General features: G+C 44.5%; 2 protein-coding genes and 1 pseudogene across 13 annotated transcripts in view; 1 reads left to right on the forward strand and 2 right to left on the reverse strand.

Annotated features, from left to right (window-relative positions):
• Positions 1-8148, forward strand: part of LOC107396891 (gastrula zinc finger protein XlCGF57.1-like) — a 51993-nt gene extending 43845 nt beyond the window's left edge. For all 5 annotated transcript variants that reach the window (XM_070544236.1, XM_070544235.1, XM_070544237.1 and 2 more), the window contains one exon: positions 720-8148. In XM_070544236.1, the coding sequence (XP_070400337.1) occupies positions 720-2326 (1607 nt within the window). In that variant the 3' untranslated portion in view covers positions 2327-8148. The remainder of the gene's footprint in view (positions 1-719) is intronic.
• A 1259-nt stretch (positions 8149-9407) lies between these two features.
• The window catches only part of LOC107396890 (NLR family CARD domain-containing protein 3), a 44742-nt gene continuing 34895 nt past the window's right edge, over positions 9408-19254 (reverse strand). For 7 of the 8 annotated variants that reach the window (XM_070544228.1, XM_070544226.1, XM_070544233.1 and 4 more), the window contains 2 exons: positions 11304-11350; positions 9408-11175 (listed from right to left, as the gene is read on the reverse strand). In XM_070544228.1, coding sequence (XP_070400329.1) covers positions 10640-11175; positions 11304-11350 — 583 coding nt within the window. In that variant the 3' untranslated portion in view covers positions 9408-10639. The remainder of the gene's footprint in view (positions 11176-11303; positions 11351-19254) is intronic. The other variant, XM_070544232.1, reaches the window with a different exon arrangement.
• On the reverse strand, positions 11357-18920 carry LOC139062704 (chromodomain-helicase-DNA-binding protein 4 pseudogene; annotated as a pseudogene).

The following is a 19254-nucleotide window of genomic DNA, read 5'->3' on the forward strand; positions in this document are numbered from 1 at the left end:
GTGACAGATCATTTGCTGCTGTGGCCCCCAGACTCTGGAACTCTCTCCTCCTGAGCCTGAGATCAGTGGACTCAGTGGTCTCCTTTAAAAAGCAGCTGAAGACTCACCTGTTCAAGCTGGCTTTTGTATGACCTTCTTCACCACTCTCTTTATTCTGCTCTCCCCACCTATTCCACCTTCCTCAGGATCTACTGATTTCCCTCTTTCCTGTTCACTCTCTTTCTTTCTTAACATTTTTTTAATCACAATTGTCTATTTTTGCTCATTTTAAACATATTTTTAAACATTTTCTAAATGCATTTTTTATATTTTTACATTTTTTTGTTTTTGTGAAGCGCCTCATGATTTTTATCTTGAGAGGCGCTATAGAAATGATATTTTCTTCTTCTTCTTACCTCAGAGGACAATGGCATTCTGTTGACATGGAAATTTACTTTGAGTGCAGAATATCCCAAGTAAGGAGTTTTATCAATTTATATAACGTTCTGTGTGTAACAACTCTTTAAAATCAACATGTGAATGTGGGGGTGGGGGGTTTGTAGAACCTAGAAGGCATAATATAAATATAGGCCTTTTACCAAAGGTTGAGGTTGTCAAAGTGTTAAAAAATCTGATTAATTCTAGTAATCCTACATTCTTTAAAAATGTTTATACATTCACCTCAGATGAAAAAGTCACTCAATTCAAAAGTTATTTCAGTTAGTTCCTGTTTCCCACAGATTTTCACCAGATGGTTAAAGAAGAAGCTCTTGAAGATCAGAGTGCTGGTGTGGACCAGCAGGATCCAGAACAGTTCCACATGAAAGAAGAACAGGAGGACATCTGGACAAGTCTGGAAGGAGAGCAGCTCCATTTGAAGGAAGAAGCTAATTCTGCCAGGTTTCCATTCACATCAGTTTCTATAAAAAGTGAGGATGATGAAGACAAACCTCTGTTGTCACAGCTTCTCTATCAGCAGCAAATAGAAGACAGAGACGTTCCAACCAGCAGCTCAGCTGACCAGACAACAGCAGAAACTGGTAGAGAAGCAGAATCTAGCAGGAACCCATTTCTTAACCCTAATGAACAGATATCTGATTCTTCAGAGACTGAAGTTAGTGAAGATGATATGAATCTAAACATTGAGTTATTAGACTCTGGGCCTGAAACTGGAGATGGAGACAATGACTGCAATGAGAGCAGGTTTTGTGAGTCAGATGTTAAGAGTGTCGACGAATTCTTTAGCTGCCCTGGGTGTGGTAAAAAGTTTCTCCACAAGTGTTCTCTCCAGAGACATGCGAGAGTGACGAGTCATTCAGCAATAAAATCTTCAGAATGTCTGGTTACTAAGAAAAACATTAGAATAAAGCAACTTGTGGACTCATGCAGGAAAGTCCAGAAAGAACCAAAATCAATCAGTTGTGACATTTGTGGAATAATATTTATTCATAATAAAGGTTTAAACAGACACATAAGAGCCCACACAGGAGAGAACCCATTTGCTTGTGAACTCTGTGGAAAAAGTTTTACTCGAAGGACAAATTTAAACAGACACATGAGAGGCCACACAGCACAGAAACCTTTTACGTGTGAACTCTGTGGAAAAAGCTTTAATCAAAAGACACATTTAAACAGACACATGAGAGTCCACACAGGACAGAAACCCTTTGCATGTGAGGTCTGTAAACAAAGATTTAGGCATAAATACACATTAAACAGTCACATGAGAATCCATACAGGAAGTAAACCCTTTGCATGTGAGCTCTGTGGAAAAAGCTTTAATCAAAAGACACATTTAAACAGACACATGAGAGTCCACACAGGACAGAAACCCTTTGCATGTGAGCTCTGTGAACAAAGATTTAGGCATAAATACACATTAAACAGACACATGACAATCCATACAGGAGATAAACCCTTTGCATGTGAACTCTGTAAACAAAGATTTAGGCATAAATCAACATTAAACAGACACATGAGAGTCCATACAGGAAACAAACCCTTTGCATGTGAGCCATGTGGACAAATATTTAGATTTAAGAAAAGTTTACACAGTCACATGAGAGTCCACAAAGGAGAGAAACCCTTTGCGTGTGAACTCTGTGAAAAAAGCTTTAATCAAAGGACAAATTTAAACACTCACATGAGAGTCCACACAGGAGAGAAACCCTTTGCCTGTGAGGTATGTGAACAAAGATTTAGACATAAATCAACATTAAACAGACATATGAGAGTTCACACAGGAGAGAAACCATTTTTCTGTGAGCCATGTGGACAAAGATTTAGATATAAGAAAAATTTAAACAGTCACAGGAGAGTCTACAAAGGACACAACACATGTATTTAAAGTGCAATTCACCCCAAATAAACTTTTTTTTTTACTGAGAAATGGAATAAACGAGTGACTAAAAACGCTGTAGTCAAGTGAGGTCATTATATTTGCATTTTCGTGCATCTTTTTTAAAATTTAAAGATTCAGCTTGAAACTTCCGGTGTAGGGCCCTCTTTAGGTTAAAGCTCTGCACCATAGACATGAATACATAGATGCCCCATTGGGTGCTGGAGAGCGTAACAGCGTCTCCGCCATATTGGATGGGTCTCCTCACTCTCCAAACTCAATGCAGAGTGAGCAACTATTCCCGTTTCTGTTCAGCCTCCGGTTACAACAACTGGCATACTGTTGAAAATAGATCACATGGGATTATAACTGATAACCAGTGAAAGTCCAAAATTAAGTAACTCAGAAAATTAGAATAACAATTAAAGCTGCAAGCAGCGTTGTTCGGCCTTCGCAGCTCTGCGCTGCTCCGGCCTGGCCGGCAGCCCGGGGCACCCGGGCACGTCCGCGGAACATAAACGTTGACCATGGACCCCAGACACCGCGAAAGGCCACCTCGTCCGCACCTCACCCTGAATCAGCATATCATCTGAGCCCACCATTAAATTACACATCTCACCACTAGGAGATACTCTATCTTTACCACACTGGCGGTGTGATCACACAAACCAAGTTTAATGCTATTCTGACCACATTTTTTGAAGTTATAGAAGGTTAAAGTTATCTAGGGGGCGCTGTGACCAACTACAGAAAAATCCCCTTGAGGTCAGCTTTGGTTGAAAGATATGGTTTTCTGTTATTTTGGCATCAATCAGACGTTGTGTGTGTTATCTAGAGCCAGAGAGCCGAAAGGGGGTGGAGCTAAAGGGGTTTGAACCAACAACCACATCATTGTGTTTGGTGCAGTCACGTGATGACTAGGGATGGGTACCTTTGACATTTGAATCGATCCGGTACTAATTCCCGGTACCTACGAATTCGATACCGGTACTTAACGGTACCAATTTTCGATACTTTTGACTGTTTATTATTTTAATTCTCTTTTATAATTAAATATATATTTTTCTCAATATATAACAATTTTTGATAAATATCACGATAAATAACATACAACTGTTTGTATTTTAACATCGTCCTTGTAGTTTTATAAGCTGATAATTAAACTGAAGCAAACATCTTTGCTGTGAACTAAATTTACTGTGTATCTTCATTCCTTTTGCCATCTTTTTTCATTTGCTTTTTCCTACTGGCAAGTTAGAATTTCCGAGGAGAAAGCGAACGCACCATTAGCTGATAACAATGGTAGCAATGGAAGCTAAGATATCAAGCTAACGTTATCTTAGTTTATTTAGCTATTGGAGCAGATTAAAACGATGATGCCTCACACTTAGTTCGTTATCACTGGTTTAGTCTTCACCCATCACATTTAGTAAAGTGAAGCCAAACTTTAGAGCGCGTTCAAGTTCTTCTAGTCGGGAAATCGGAGTTCCGAGGAGAAAGCAAACGCACCATTAGCGAAACGGAAGCTAACATATCAAGCTAATTATATTTACCTACCGGAGCAGATTAAGATGAGGATGTCTCACTTAGATCGTTGTTGCTGGTTTCATCACCCAGTTACCCATCACATTTAGTGAAGTGGACCCAAGCTTTAGCCTGCGTTCTTTTTACCCGTGCTGCTCTGTTTACAACTGGTTCACAGCGAGCGACAACAAAACGCTCTTACGCATGCGCAGCTGTCTTGGCAAGTTCTCGTTATGATGGACGGGTACCGAAACGAGGCACCGTTTGAAATGACGTGAATCGGTGCTCGGTCGGTACTATGGAATTCGGTCAGTACCTTAAAAAGTACCGAATTCGGTACCCATCCCTAGTGATGACACAAGCCAAGTATAATGCCATTCTGACCTTGTCTTTAGAAGCTAATAAAGTTTGAACATATCTAGGGGGCGCTGTGACCATTTACAACTAAATCCCATAAAGGTCATCTTTTGTCATCAAAGATGGTTTTCTGTTAATTTGGCATCAATCAAACATTGCATGGGCCATCTAGAGCCAAAAGGCTGTAAGTGGGCGGAGTTAAAGTGATTTGAACGAGTGAGCACATGCAGTTGCGTGATTACTCCCACCATGTTTGATGTAGTTTGGAGCTTTCTTGTAGAAGTTACAAAGGTTTTATTTTATCTAGGGGGCGCTGTCCCAAATTTTGGAAAATATCCCATGGAGCAGGTTGTAGGTTGACAATGATCATTTGCGTGTAGTTTGGTGTGAATTGCATTATGCATGTGTTATTCAGGGCCTAATATCTGTCAGGGGGCAGAGCTAAAGCGATATCAACCAATTACCACAGGATTGTGTTGGGTGCCTTTGTGTTATGACACGTAGCAAGTTTGGTGCAGTAGCGACCTTGTCTGTAGGAGTTATTACAGTTGTAAAGGTATGTAGGGGGCGCTGTGGTGATATTAGACAATGTTCACCAACCGTTTGTGCCTCATTGGCTAAAGGGCAGGATTGTTTATTGCCATGTTCGGTCTCGTGCAGATCAGAGGCTAATTGTGGAAGTTACAGTCAAACGTAAGGTCACAGCGTCACACCAGAATTCGCCATGGAATCAACGCCCCTCCCTTTCTGGAAAGCTATCAGAACTGAATGGTCATTACAGCATAATGAAGACAGTGCACAACCTTAGTGTCATGTTGACTAAATTAGAGGGGACAAATATGTTTATGTATTTAGCAGAGGCTTTTGTCCAAAGCGACTTACAAGTTATATGGGCAAATATGGGCATTTCACATAAAACCCAGACACATGAGAGTCCATAGAGTCCATGATATAGATCTGAACATGTGCATGGGAGTCATTACGTCAAAGATTGTAATGGCGAAAGGCCAATGTTTGAGGCTTAGCCATGCCCACGCCGTTAAACTTTTGAAAAATCCGACAGTTGAATTTTTTCCTCTATGTGTGCGAGAACCACTAAATCGAGTACTTGGACCAAAATGGCCGACTTCCTGTGCGATATTGAGCTTAGCTCCAACAAACTTTTGTGTAGGACCTGAGACACTACATTAGTGTACCAATTTTCGTAATCGTCGAAGAAAGCATCGCGTGGAGCTGACAGTTTTAATGATTCTAGGGGGCGCAATTTCAGAAAATAGGCCTTGCCCACCAATTTCTCCCATCCAGTTCTATTGGGGGTCAGACTAGGATCACTCACCAGAAATTTCATGGCGATGTCACAGTAACTGAGGAAATGAGAGGCAATCATATTTCCATGGCGTGATGGCGAACTTCGCCATGCCCCCAAAACCCCGCCTTTTTTTTAAACCTGCCAGCACTGGACACCAAGTGACCGCAACTTGTCTACTGCTATTTGCCAGAGATTGCTGGTGATTAGGTGAAAGGAGTCCAATAGGGAGCTGTGAAAATAAAGAGTGGCATGGCAAAAGGTCAAAGTTTGAGGCTTAGCCACGCCCACACCTTTCAACTCATTTAAAATCCGATGATTGAATTTTCCCCCTATGTCTTAAGAGTATATAGCAGAAGTTTGAAGGTGATTGGTGAAAAGGGCGACGGGGCATCATTCTCCAAACAACGTGTGCGAAAACCACTAAATCGAGTACTTCGACCAAAATGGCCATGCTCCTTGGCTTCAATAGAGTTTTTTGTAAGTCCTGAGACACTACATTAGTGTACCAAATTTCGTAATCCTCAGTCAAAGCATGGCTTGGGGCTGACAGTTTTAATGTTCCTAAGGGGAGCTATTCCAGAACATAGGCCACGCCCACTAGATTTTCACATCAGATTTTTTGGGGGGCTGGACTATGATCACCCACCAGAAGTTTCGTGGCGACATCTTTAGAAATGATGAAATGGGAGGTACGCCTGACCATGGTTGCAAGAGGCTTTTCTGTGCTGACTGTTGAGTACTACAAGTGTACAAAATTTCATAACTGTGCGATAAACAAGGTTTATTGAGGGGGGTATTTTTCACATTGTAGGGGGTGCTACTCAGCCATTTTCTTTGTGATTTTTTTTGGCACCTTTAAAATATCAAAATTTTCACCAGGCCTGACAAGTTTGCCAAATATTGGTATGATGAGGTCCCCAAAAAGCCATTCAAAGGGGGCACGGAATAATAAATAATAAACGGAGGAAAAACAAGAGGCCTTCGTAGCGCTTTTGCTCTCGGGCCTAATTCAGACCAATTCAAAAAAAGGATAATTAGAAATGTTGGCCTCCTTGAACCGTCACCTTATCGTGGTGGAGGAGTTTGAGTGTCCTAATGATCCTAGGAGCTATGTTGTCTGGGGCACTTTGTGCCCCTGGTAGGGTCTCCCATGACAAATTGGCCTTAGGTGAAGGGTGAGACAAAGAACGGTTCAAAGGATCTTTCATGGATGTAAATTCAAGAGTTGGAGTACCCGGCCCGGAGGGTTACTGGGGTCCCACCCTGGAGCCAGGCCTGGGGTTGGGGCCTCTCTCTCTCTCTCTCTCTCTCTCTCTCTCTCTCTCTCTCTCTCTCTCTCTCTCTCTCTCTCTCTCTCTCTCTCTCTCTCTCTCTCTCTCTCTCTCTCGCTCTCTCGCTCTCTGCTCTGCTCTGCTCTGTGTGCACAGCCGTCAGACCCATGGGGAGAAAAAACAAACTACACCTTTAACAAAATCTCCAACCTTAATATTGTCAGCATTAAATGCAGCTAAGCATAATTTACCTGCAGTTATTCAACAGTGAAGCAAAACTTAACTTTCATGAGCAAAAAAATCTATAAAAATTATTCAATAAATCAGGAATGCAGGAAGAAATGATTTCTTTTTTCTTTACTTTTTTACATTTTTCACTCCAGTTAAAACTATTTAATTTGTGTTTTCATCACATTTAGCTTGTATTTTATTTTAAAAAAACTTCAGCTTCATTCATTTTATGAGACAATTAGTTTTGCATTGTTTGGAAAAAATAATCATAACAAAACAATTACTTGAAAAATGTTGTAATAAATGCCTTTTAAATAACATAAAATGCTATTTAAAAGGCATTTGATAATTTCTGTATTTGTTCATTTATGAAAAAAAACTATGAAAAACTGACATGGCTGCTTAGGTTCTGGGCAGGGCTCAGGGTCAGCGACTGAACAGGAACAGGTTAGCTTTTCCTGTGCGCTCAAAAAGTTCTGTTACTGATCCATTCTGAAAAACCAAAGGTGAAATAATTCACATGAAGTAGATTAGATATTCATTGTCTGAAAGTATCTGAAAAGGTAATAAATAAAAAGCTTTGTTTGATTTTCAGGATGTCACTATTTTCCTTGTAATTATTTTATAATATTGATGTATAGAAAAATCTGCTTGTGAATACAATGCATGTTAATATAGTGAGTATAGCATTTTTAACATAAGCATATTCACACATGGAAAATATTAATGTGAATGAATCGTATGGCAGTAGCTGTTCGGTTCTTATATTGTGTAAAAGTAGCTCACGGGCCATAAAAGGTTAGAGACCACTGTTGTAATCCATCATTCAGGTGTCCTGAGTGGGTTCTGTTGTCCTTTTAGGTAAAGCAGCTGTTACAGCTTGTTGGAGATATCTTACAATGTTTGTTTCACTTATTTTTATTTGACTTTTCTATTATTCTTTAGTTTAGTTTCATGAGGCGTCATCGTTTCACTTAGATTAACGTTGACTCTGCTACTAAGTGTCGGTTCTAGATCTTAGCAATGATCTTTATGCTTCCTGCTTTGTTTCTTCTTATTGTCGTCAGAATTAAAAGCTTGAATCCAGGACTGTTTTCTCATAGTGTGATAAGTCTCTAATAAAATCCTACAACACTACACCTGCTGTCTCCCACTGCACACTCACCTACTCAGCTCTGTGACTACCTCTGTTGGCTCTCAGGTGGATTAGTGGAGGATCAGCTTGGAGAGCCCATTCCACCTCTGGACTTTCACACAGAACACCAACAAAAGCACACCAGGAGCAGCGTGGAGGTGTTGTGTGAACTGCTTTTAGGAAACTGGGACGGTTTATCAAAGTTAAACTTGTGACTGCAGAGCTGCTGAGATGTTTACCTGCTTTAGTTTCTTCACCTCTGGCTTGTTTGATGAATCATAAAGTGGTTCTGCTCTGGTCTGGAAAGGCAGAACATCCCATAATTTAGAGGCATTTACTCAAAAGGCTCCATCAGCTGTTGTGTTTCATTTGATGGTGGGGACATCCAGAAGCTGCTGAGATGCTGACCTCAGCGCTCTGACTGGATCATGATGCTGCAGCTAATCAGACACATTTCATTTCCTTGAAGAGTCTTAAAACCTCCTGAACTGAAGGATGAAACTAACAGGAAGCCAGTGTAAAGAGGCCATACAGGAGTGATGTGGTGGCGCTGTCTCCTACCTGTCTACAGGTGAGCTGCTGCATTCTGGGTCATCTACAGGTGATGGAGATCTGACTGATTTAAAGCAAAGTCTAGAGCGCTGCAGTCGTCTAACCCAGAATCCAACAGGACAATCGCTTCAGTAAAGTCTGAGTTACAGAAAGAATCCAGATCAGATTTCTAGAAGGACAGGAGAGAAAATCAGACCCATGAGGTCCAAAATAAAGACCTGATCAGAGAAAAAACTGGAACAAAGCAGAAATTCTGCCTTTTTAAAGCTTCTGACATGTTTAAGACAAAAGGCAACAACTTCTATGTGATCTTCTCACAGGAGCTTCTAGAAGGTTCCTGAGGTGTCCTCTCACTAAACGGCATTCATTCATAGATCAAAGCAGTTGTTGAGGCTGTGTGTGTCATTCTGCTCTGATGAAATGATCTCATTAGCACCGTTTTGTCTTCATCCTGGTGTCTCTTAACAGCCTGTTGTGTTTTGCTCTTTTCTCTTTTATTTCTACGTAAAGACACAATCAGACCAAAACATGGGATGGAGCAGATGACAGAAAGGTTGATGAAGGCTGAGAAAAAGAGAAATCTCCATTTGAGTCTTTATCTGACCATAAAAAGAGCCCAAAATCCAAACAACAACATCAAAGCCCCCAAAACACATTTAGGTTCTCCGTTGACCTTGAGCTAATTTCTGACAGAGTAAAGACAGCAAAGCCTGAGTTACAACTTGTGTTTATTGTTTCAGGAGCATCAGGTGACGTCTCAGTCATTTGATATTTGACTTGAGGGAAAACCAGTTCTCCCCAAAGCCTCAGACACATACGCTGCATTTTTGAGCCTTAGGGCTTGCCGTAGTCAACTCTGGAGATTGTGCGAATTGTAGATAAAATATTTACAGAAGATGGATTCAATCATTTATTCAACTTTTTTAAATTGCAAAAATACAAAAAGCAACAAATGAATAAAAACTCTAAACATAATTCTATTTTTATTTTATTCTGATCTAATATTAAAATATTTTCCAGAGACTTTTTTTCTGCTTCTGATCGACAGCATTAATGAACAACATGAGCAGAAGGTCCAGGATGTTTCTAAGCAGACTGTTGAGGCCAAATGGCTTTAGTGATGTCACTTCCTGTTGGAACACTTAATAACATCAGTTACACCCTTTGAATTTTCATAGGTGTTCAACTAGTTTTCAGGTTTCAGGTCCCTTTTTCATGCCGGCATTCTTCCGGTTAGCTTTTAGCATCACGAGCAGTAAACAGAGGCTGGTGAGAGTGAAGCAGATGGAATTGAAACAGGATATGCACAATGGCTGAAGGAATACACAACAACAATGCTGCAGCACAGCTCCGACCAGAGAATGCTGCTTTTGTGTCCTTGGGCAAGACACTTAACCCCCCTTGCCTGCTGGTGGTGGTCAGAGGGACCGGTGATGCCAGTGCTCGGCAGCCTCGCCTCTGTCAGTGCGCCCTAGGGCAGCTGTGGCTACATCGCAGCTCATCCCGACCAGAGTGTGAATGGGTGAACGACCGGTTGTGTTGTGAAGCTCCTTGGGGGGGTTGTAGAACCCTAAGAATGCTCTATACAAATCCAGACCATTTATTTGGTACGCACTGTCCTGTTTTATGGTGTTAGACGTGTTGCTTTGTGACGATGGTCTTGATAGAGAAGCTGCTTCCGCGATCTCGTCACTTCCGGAATGGGAGTGTCCTACTGGTTCAGTTCGACTGACCTGTTTACATGCAGGGTGTAATCAGATTACTTCCTCATTATCTGGGTGCTTCAGCTTGATTAGAACCAGTTCACCATCAGCCAGACTAATGCGTTTACATGCAATAAAAAAACTGAAGTGAGTCTTTTTTAGGGTAAAACTTCAGTTTTCTGATGTGCGTGTAAACGCACTAAGTGAGAGTGCTTCTCTGACAGGAGGACACTCGTCACATCAAGCTGTATACAGTAACACAGAACCAGAAGTAGGAGACCAGATCCTAAATCCAGCATAAAGAGGTTCAGTGAATGTGGTGTTGAAGGTGTAGAGGTGGATCAGTGAGTCGGAGGAGACTCTGTAGAAGGACAGAATGCCAGCAGGACAGTCCACATAGACTGCTGCTCTGTTAGAGACAGAGGAGGAGGAGGAGATGGGTGTTTTTCTGTCATTGTACCAGACAGAGTAACCATCATCAGAGCAGCTCAGACTCCAGGAATGATCATTCCCTCCTAACCGACAGTCTCTACTGACTCCTTTCCTCCTGATTCTTCTGTAACTCACTGATATAGAAACTTCTCCTCTCCACTCAACCTCCCAGTAACAGCGACCAGTCAGACCAGGTCCACACAGCAGCTGAGGCGAGTACTCAAACCTGTCTGGATGATCAGGATATGACTGAACCTCCTCCACACGTGTCACCTTCCTGTTGTTGTCAGACAGTCTGAGGTATCTGTTTACTGTGTTTGTGTCGATGGAGAGCTGACAGGAATCTGATGGAGAGAACAAACACAATCCAGCTGCAGTTATTGATCATTTATTGACACTTTGATGATGACTCATGAATGAGTGAGGTGACAGTGTGAAGATGGTTGCATGAATCAAATCCAAACACACTTACACTTCCTCAGACCTGGTGTCAACCATCGGACTCCAGCAGGCTCCACCCTGAAGGGGGGGGAGGGGGGGTGTCAGACATCAGTCTCTTTCAGCATGTAAACATGGACATGACATGGTTCTCACACACGTTGTTCTACACTGAGAAAGGAACAGTCCAACATTTGAATGGAGCGTCTCTAAAGTCCTGTCCTGTGGTCGTCACCTTCCTGCTCAGTTTACACTCATTCTTTTCATTTCATTTCATCTTTATTGAATCAGGCAGGAGGATGAGGACACATCCAGTCTGCTTCTTCATTTCTACTTTCAGGTGTCGTCACATCATCAAGATTCTGTTCAGGTGTGGTTGGTTCATCAGGGCAGGTGAGGCAGCGCCCTGCTAAAGAAATCATTCACCCAAAAATATAGTTCCTCCTGATAAATAATATAAATGACTTTATTAGTTAGATTAGTGTCTATCATTTTATTCTGTTTTTCACCTATTTAAACATTTTATGTTTTTGGTGATTCATTCTCAGTTGTCCTCATTATAGCTGTGGAGGAGGACAGCTCAGTGACGGCCTTCATCAGTAAACGTATTGTCTCCCCCTATCGTCATAAAGTGGAACTGCAGGCAACATCAATGGGGTTTAAGGGCTGGAATATATTTGCTGTTTGATGACGCGTATGCACGTTTAAAATGGCTGCCATGCGTAACTTGCATTGATTTGAAGTTGATCTGAAGTCAACTTGAAATTGTGCGCGTCCCCCAAATTTAACGTAACACATCTGAACGCTGCAATATACAGTAACCAGTAGGTGGTGTTGACAAAATGAGCGAGACTCACTAACCTTGTAGACCCCGTTTCTGATTTAAAGGTCTTTCATACTATCTACGATACCGCTGCTGTCTTCTTTCATGTTTATGTTTATGTTTATTTATTTAGCAGACGCTTTTATCCAAAGCGACTTACAATTTATAACCTATAGGGCATGTTGTGATCTGTGGGGGAAACCGGAGTACCCGGAGGAAACCCACGCATGCATGGGGAGAACACGCAACTCCACGCAGAAAGGCTGCAGCCGAGTTTCGAACCTGCAACCTTCGTGCTGCGAGGCAACAGTGCTAACAACTGCGCCACCATGCAGCCCTTTTTTTAAATTTTTTTTTATTTAGGTCCCAAAAAACATCATAATACCATTATATCAATAATATTAATACAGAAATTCAAAAAAGGGGGAAAAATAAAAAAGCTTCATTGTCCACAGCCTTGTAAAATTTGGGAGGGGGGAGTTCTGATCCTCCTGAAGTCTGTTTTGGTGGTGAAAAGTGAACAGGGCGTGGCTTTTTAATGAATTTAATTGACATGTTATTTAATGAGCCATAAGATATACTGTAAGAATCCATAGTAAATATGAAATCACCTTATGGATCTGTTGGGTACTGTTTAACCAGAAGATTGGAACTTTTTATTGCAGGGATTAGATAACAACCTCGTATTAATTCAGAGACAACAGAAGAGAGAGTCAAGTTTTAAAAGTTTAAATATTTATTACTAAACTAATTAAACTAGACTAACTTTAACACTAAATGTATGGTGTAACTAAGGTGAATCAGACGGAGAATGGTGTGATGTGGAATGTTGCTCAGAACCAGCAAATCCGAAGAAACGATTAGTTCTGATGGGAAGTGAAGGTGATGTCTTTGCGCTGAGCTTTGGTTAGGAGATTCATAAATACATTCAACGCCATTCTGTCAGTCTACCTACCCTTAGCGGAAGTCCCCGTCTAGATCAGGAGGTGTAAAGGTCCAGCTTGACCTTTATGGAGCCGAATCCTTTAGAAACAGCAGCGGTTTTGGCTCTCCTTCTCCTAGCTGACGCTGTTGGCTGCGGACGTATCAGGAGCCAAAGCTCCGCCCTCTTTTCCGCTGTCTCCGTTCTGCAGCTTGGTCACCTCCTCTGGCTTTAAAGCATCTTTATCCTCCTTCACATTTTTCTTGAGATACTTCCGGCTCACAACAGTTTTGTTGGCTTCTAGCGAGACCATAAACTGGGCCGTGATGGTTCCGCTTTTATTCTGAAAGGAACTGTTGCAGCAGGTGGAACAGCAACAGATTTTATCCAGCTTGTCGTTGGTTCTTTCAGCTGAAGAGGAAAGTTACGAATTGGCCACTCCGACAACTTCTCTAGAACGCTTTGAACTGGAGTTAAAGATGGCGTGGGCATAGTTTTATACTTCGGATGTTTTGGTTTACGGTCGAATGAAAAGATGACAGATTTACCAAACACCACCAAAACCACGCCTCCGTCAGATCTGGCAAATTCTGATTGGATCAGTGAAAGCAATGTGTCGTCTCTTAACGCTACGCGAGATCAGTCCTAGTGGACACATTTAAAGTCATATTACTAATTATATTCTATAGGATTATAATAAAGTAATTAATATATTAATTTACAGATTGGTCACATCTTATTTATTGACTAACACTTTGTTTGATTAGCTTTATTAAAAATAAAAAGTTATTTTATTAATTATTAGTTTATTAGTTATTTATTAAAAGGAGAGAGTCCATTCTTCATTCTTCTCTTGAGCTGGAAAGAAGCAGTTTATAGCAAATGCATGAGACCTTGAGGTCATATCTCATGCAGACTAGTTCTGTGTCAGAGGAGAGGGGAAAATGACTTTTGGTGGAAAACAGTCATTTCAATCCGTTACAGATTCAAGCTTGGACGCGCTGCGCCGTCCGTCATTCTGCTGTGCATCAATCAGGAATGTTGACGTGAGGCAGGGGGTGGTTCTTGAGGTATGAGACAATTTTCAATCTACTGCTGCGACTTCTGCTGTGTCTGCGGCTGAGTGTCCAGCCCTCGGCTCACTAGGCGGCTCAGGATGTTCCTCTCAGACATTTGGAGTTGTACGGCGACCGGCGGTATCCGGGCGATGGTTGCTGGGAGACGGGTCACGTCCGCCTTCATATCACTCTGCAGCTCCTCAAATTGCTTCAGCACTTTGTTCAGGACGCCGTTGGCCGGCTTGTTCCCCGACATGGACTCCTTGCTGAGGTGCTGGTGGGACTCGGCCAAACACTCCACCTCGCTGAAGCGGGTGTTGAGAGCCATGGAGGGGTGTGACGGGTCCTCCGACATGTTGAGGTAGGCAGCGCGGCGCAGCTGCTCCTCGATCACTAGGGCCTGTTCCAACAGCTTGAATGTTCAGGCGAGAAACTTGTTTTTGATTTCTAGAAAGTTGCCCCGGTTCATATCTCCTTTAAAGGGCTCGTTGAGGATGGCGAACCTCACGTCATTCTGGATGTCCTCCCAGCGATCGTAGCAGTGTTGGATGATGCCGGCCAGCAGCCAGTAGTCGTGGCGACGGTGCCAGATCTCGTTGGTTTTCTTGGTAACCATGGCGGCGCGCTCCTCATTCTGCCACAGGGAGTGGAGCTCTTTGAATCCTCCGTCTGCGGTGTTAAACATGAACTGGGTTTTGGCTCTCCTTCTCCTCGCTGACGCTGCTGGCTGCGGAGGAAGAAGGAGCCAAAGCTCCACCCTCTTTTCCGCTGTCTCCGTTCTGCAGCTTGGTCACCTCCTCTGGCTTTAAAGCATCTTTATCCTCCACATCTTTCTTGTCCTCTGCAGCAGGACTGGTGTCCATCTTTTCTGTCTTTTCTTCCTTCTTTTCTTCTTTGACCACCGAGTCTTCCTTCTTGAATTCTGACCCCTCCGTATTTGCCTCTGATTTGTTTTCCTCTCTTCCGTCTGGAGTCTTCTTCTCAGCCTCTCCCTCCTTCATGCTTTCTGCTTCTCCGTTGCTCGGTTTGTCCGTCTCCATCGGCTCATCCCTGTTCTTCTGCTCCACCGGACTCTTCTCGTCATCGTCCGGAATGGCGATGACCTCGTTACTTTTGACTGGATATTTTCCGTTCTTCTCTGCCTCCGCCTCCTTCTTCGCCTCCTTCTCTCTGTCTTTTGTTGCTTCGTCATTCTTTGAGTCATCAGCGGGAGTGGGGGTATTGGGCTGCATGTCTGCCGGGGTGCCGGTGGACGGGGTCTTCCCCGGTGAGTCGGGCTGAGCCGCAGCCCGCTTGTTCTCCTCCAGGTCGGCCATCAAGGGCATGGAGCACTGGCCTTTCACGTGCTCAAACTCCTCCACCTTTTTACCTCCTCAGACGCCACGGAGTAATCCGATTGGCCATCGGACTGATCGTCCTGCCAATCAGCTTGGTCTTCCTGCGAGCCATTGTTGTAGTTGACCTGCTTCCGGACCCGTTTGCCCTTTCCCAGGTTTCGGGCCACATCCTCCTGCTGCTGCTCATAATGGTGCCGCAGCAGCTTCTCCCAGTAGTCCGGATCCAGGCTCTCCTCCTGTTTGATGATCTCCCACTGCTCCTCCTCCTCCTCCTCCTCCTCCTCATCCTTCACCACCTACTGAGCCACTTTGAAGGAGCTCAGGTACTCATTCATGCTCTGCAGCTCCGTGTCGTCCGGGCATCCTGATTCCTGTCCAGCAGCCGATCGATGGCTTAGTCATTGTAGTGGATGATGCTGCTGTCCTCCTTTGTCTCACCTTCTCCCTCGTCCTTGAAGAGCGCTTCCATCCCAAACTTGAGAATGTCGTCCAGCTCCTGTTTGGACATGGAGCCGATTTTGGATCGGAGACCAGGTTGGACCACCAGGTGAGTCAGCATTCTCTTCTTCTTGGTGACCTGCGTGATCTTCTCCTCCACCGATGACTTGGTGACAAATCGGTAGATCATCACCTTTTCGTTCTGACCGATACGGTGAGCTCTGCTGAAGGCCTGGATGTCGTTGTGAGGATTCCAGTCGGAGTCGTAAATGATGACGGTGTCGGCCGTGGCCAGGTTGATGCCCAAACCTCCGGCTCTCATCGACAGAAGGAAGGCAAACTGCTGAGCTCCAGGAAAGTTGAACCGATCGATAGCTTCCTGTCTCATCCCTCCTGTGACCCCCCATCAATCTGCTCGTATTTGTACCCTTCGTGTTCCAGGAAATCCTTCAGAAGATCCAACATCTTGGTCATCTGAGAGGAAAAAAGAACTCGGCGTCCTCCCTCCTTCAGCTTCCTCATCATCTTCTGCAGGAACAGCAGTTTCCCAGAAGCCTTTGTGAGGGCTTTTCCATCGTACATCCCCTTGGGCATCTTTGGCGCTTCTATAGCAGCACCGGGGAAGAGGTAGGGGTGGTTGTAGCATTTTTCGAGATCCATGACGACGTTCAGCAGCGAGACCTGGTTTCCTCCTCCTTTCGTGTTGAGAGCAACAAAGTTTTTTGTCAGGATGAATTTATAATATTTCTTCTGCATGGGGCTGAGCTCCACGCGGACGATCAACTCGGTCTTGGAGGGCATGTGCTTGAAGATGCCGGCCTTCAGCCTCCTGAGCATGTGAGGACCCAGCATGTCGTGCAGCTTCTTGATCTGGTCCTCTTTAGCGATGTCGGCGAACTCCTCCAGGAAAACCTCCAGCTTGTTGAACCTCTCGGGCGTGAGGAAGTTGAGCAGGTGGAAAAGCTCCTCCAGGTTGTTCTGCAGAGGAGTTCCAGTGAGCAGCAGCAGGGGTGCACCGTGCCCCTGGTGCTGTCCAGGTAGTCCGGCTCGAGCTCAAACTTCATTGTCGGATTGATCACCGGGTTCTCGGGACGCCTCTCCGGTCACTTTACCCTCCCCTTCACCTTGATCTTCCTGCCTGGTCTCCCATCCTCTCTGATCATCAGCTCTCTGTGGTTCCGGTACTGCTGCTCGTAGGTGTCAAAATCGGGTATGTCCATGTCCTCGGACTACCAGGTGGCCTGGTCGTACAGCAGCTCTCTCCACTTGATCAGGTAGTGAATATTGTTCTTCTGGTCCACGCTGTGGTTCAGGATGCGGTGGATCATCAGCCACTCCATCTTGATCCTGAAGCGGAGGTATTTCTCCTCCAGCTGAACAAACGTGGGATCTTTGTGCTTCCGCTTCACGCACTTGTCCTCCTCTCCGTCACCGAAGTTGACGGGTGGCGGCTCGTCCATGTCGGTCTTCCTCTGGTAATTCCTGAACATCACCTGGCAGTGCATCTCCAGCTGGAGCTCGCTGACCCAGGAGCAATGCCAGTATGACAAGTTGCACCATTTGGCAAAGTACTCCCTCTCGGAGCACCCTGCAAGAGGAGCGGGATCGGGAGCGTCAGTCGCGAGGTCTAGAGTGCGGGGGGACGGGTGTGGGGAGGGGCATCCCCCCACCTCCACGTTAGGATCTTCTGCACTTTCCCTTTTAAAGCTGGACACGTGCAGCGGGGGCACATCCACTCTCCGTTGGGGATCTCGGTGGGGGGTTGAGACAGTGGATGTGGTAGGACGAGGGACACAAGTCGCAGCAGAGGAGCTCTCCTCCGTCTTTACAAATCCTGCAGAGCTCCATGTGGTGATCGTCCTCCTCCATATCTCCCACGTCGCTGTTGTCTTCCTCCCCTTCTCAGGCATCCTCTCTAGCTTCCCACTGGATGCCCTCTTTCTCGCGGTGCGGGCAGCTCCAGGTGCCCTCGGGCGCCTTCTCCTTTTCCGGGATCCAGACAGACCATGTGGTACGCTCTAGGGCTGGTGTCACACAGGATGATCTCTCCACCCTGCTGACACACCTCACAGTAGTCCTGGTGGTCTGTCTCGTACCCGTTGCCATCTTGTGCTTCTTTCTTCTTTTGGGTTTTGTTCTTCAGGGCCTTCTTCTTGCGGCTGCTGCGACTGTTCGAGCTCTCCGACACCGAGATGCTGTTGATGCTCCCATTCTCAAAGTTGCTGTCCACGTCCGGCTCGTCCTCCTCGCTCGACGAGCGTTTCCTCTTTCTGCTGAAGCCTCCGAGTTTGATTTTTAAAAGGTGCAACCTTCTTTGTTTTGGTGTTATTCTTCTTCTCTTGAGGCTTCGGTGTAGGCTTGGACCTTCTGCGACCATTGGGTCCTTTGCCTTCCTTGGTCTTGGCCTTGTGGAGGGGAGGTGCAGGGGTCTGCACGGGCTCAGGGGTGGGCAGCAGGGCCACCTCTGCCACCATGTTGTCCACAGCAGCAGAGACGTTGGCGGTGGCCAGGGCGGCGATGGCGGCAGCGGCATCTCTCAGAGGGTTGTTGGTGCTGAACTTGCGCCACTTGGCTCCCAGAACCATCATCATCTTAGAAACTGCAATCTTAGGGTTCTTGGCTGCAATGAGGGGTCTGACAAACTGGCTGAAAGCTTTGTAGTTGGTCAGAGAGCGGTAGTCTTCCTCAGTCGTCCAGCAGCTGAGACAATGACTTTTTCTGCCATGATCTAAAAATTAACCAGCTACTGATGTCTTGACACCATGTTTGTTTTGGTTGTACCCAAAACCCGGCTCTCTATCTGGGCTGAGTGATCTAGTTTGCCCCTAGTGGAACAGTATAGTACTACACGCGATGCAGTGGAATGCAGCAACTTCATGAACACAGCCTGCTGGTGCGTGCTCACTGATACCTCCACTCATAACGACATCTAAGAGGATACATTGGAGATGTTGTTCAGCACAGAAGCTGCAGCTTCCATCAGTAAAATAAAAGTTAGTGATCAAAAAGTTTAGGTCAGACAGACTGGAAGTTAACAGAGTAAAAGGTCAGAGGTCACCATGAGGACAGGCATGTTGGAACTTTCACAGTTGACCACTTAGTTCACTTTATGAGAACAAGAACATTTTACTGGAACGCTTCAACACTGTTCGTTTTGTGTCCCAGGTTGAGGAATGAGCTGCCTACAAATGTAAAACAAACTGACTCTTCTTGTGTTTAAATCTTGCCTGAAGACTCACCTTTTCTCTGGCCTTTGATTGAAGTGGTTGGTTTTTACTGTGACTTTTATAATGTTGTTGCCACTGTATTAATAATTTATTGTTTACATGTTTTTATTGTTCAGCACTTTGGAACATGTCAGCCATGCTGCTTACAGACGTTCATATTTTGTACCTAATCAGCCTGAT

This window comes from Nothobranchius furzeri, chromosome 14 (assembly GCF_043380555.1).
Source record: "Nothobranchius furzeri strain GRZ-AD chromosome 14, NfurGRZ-RIMD1, whole genome shotgun sequence".
Lineage (NCBI taxonomy): Eukaryota > Metazoa > Chordata > Actinopteri > Cyprinodontiformes > Nothobranchiidae > Nothobranchius > Nothobranchius furzeri.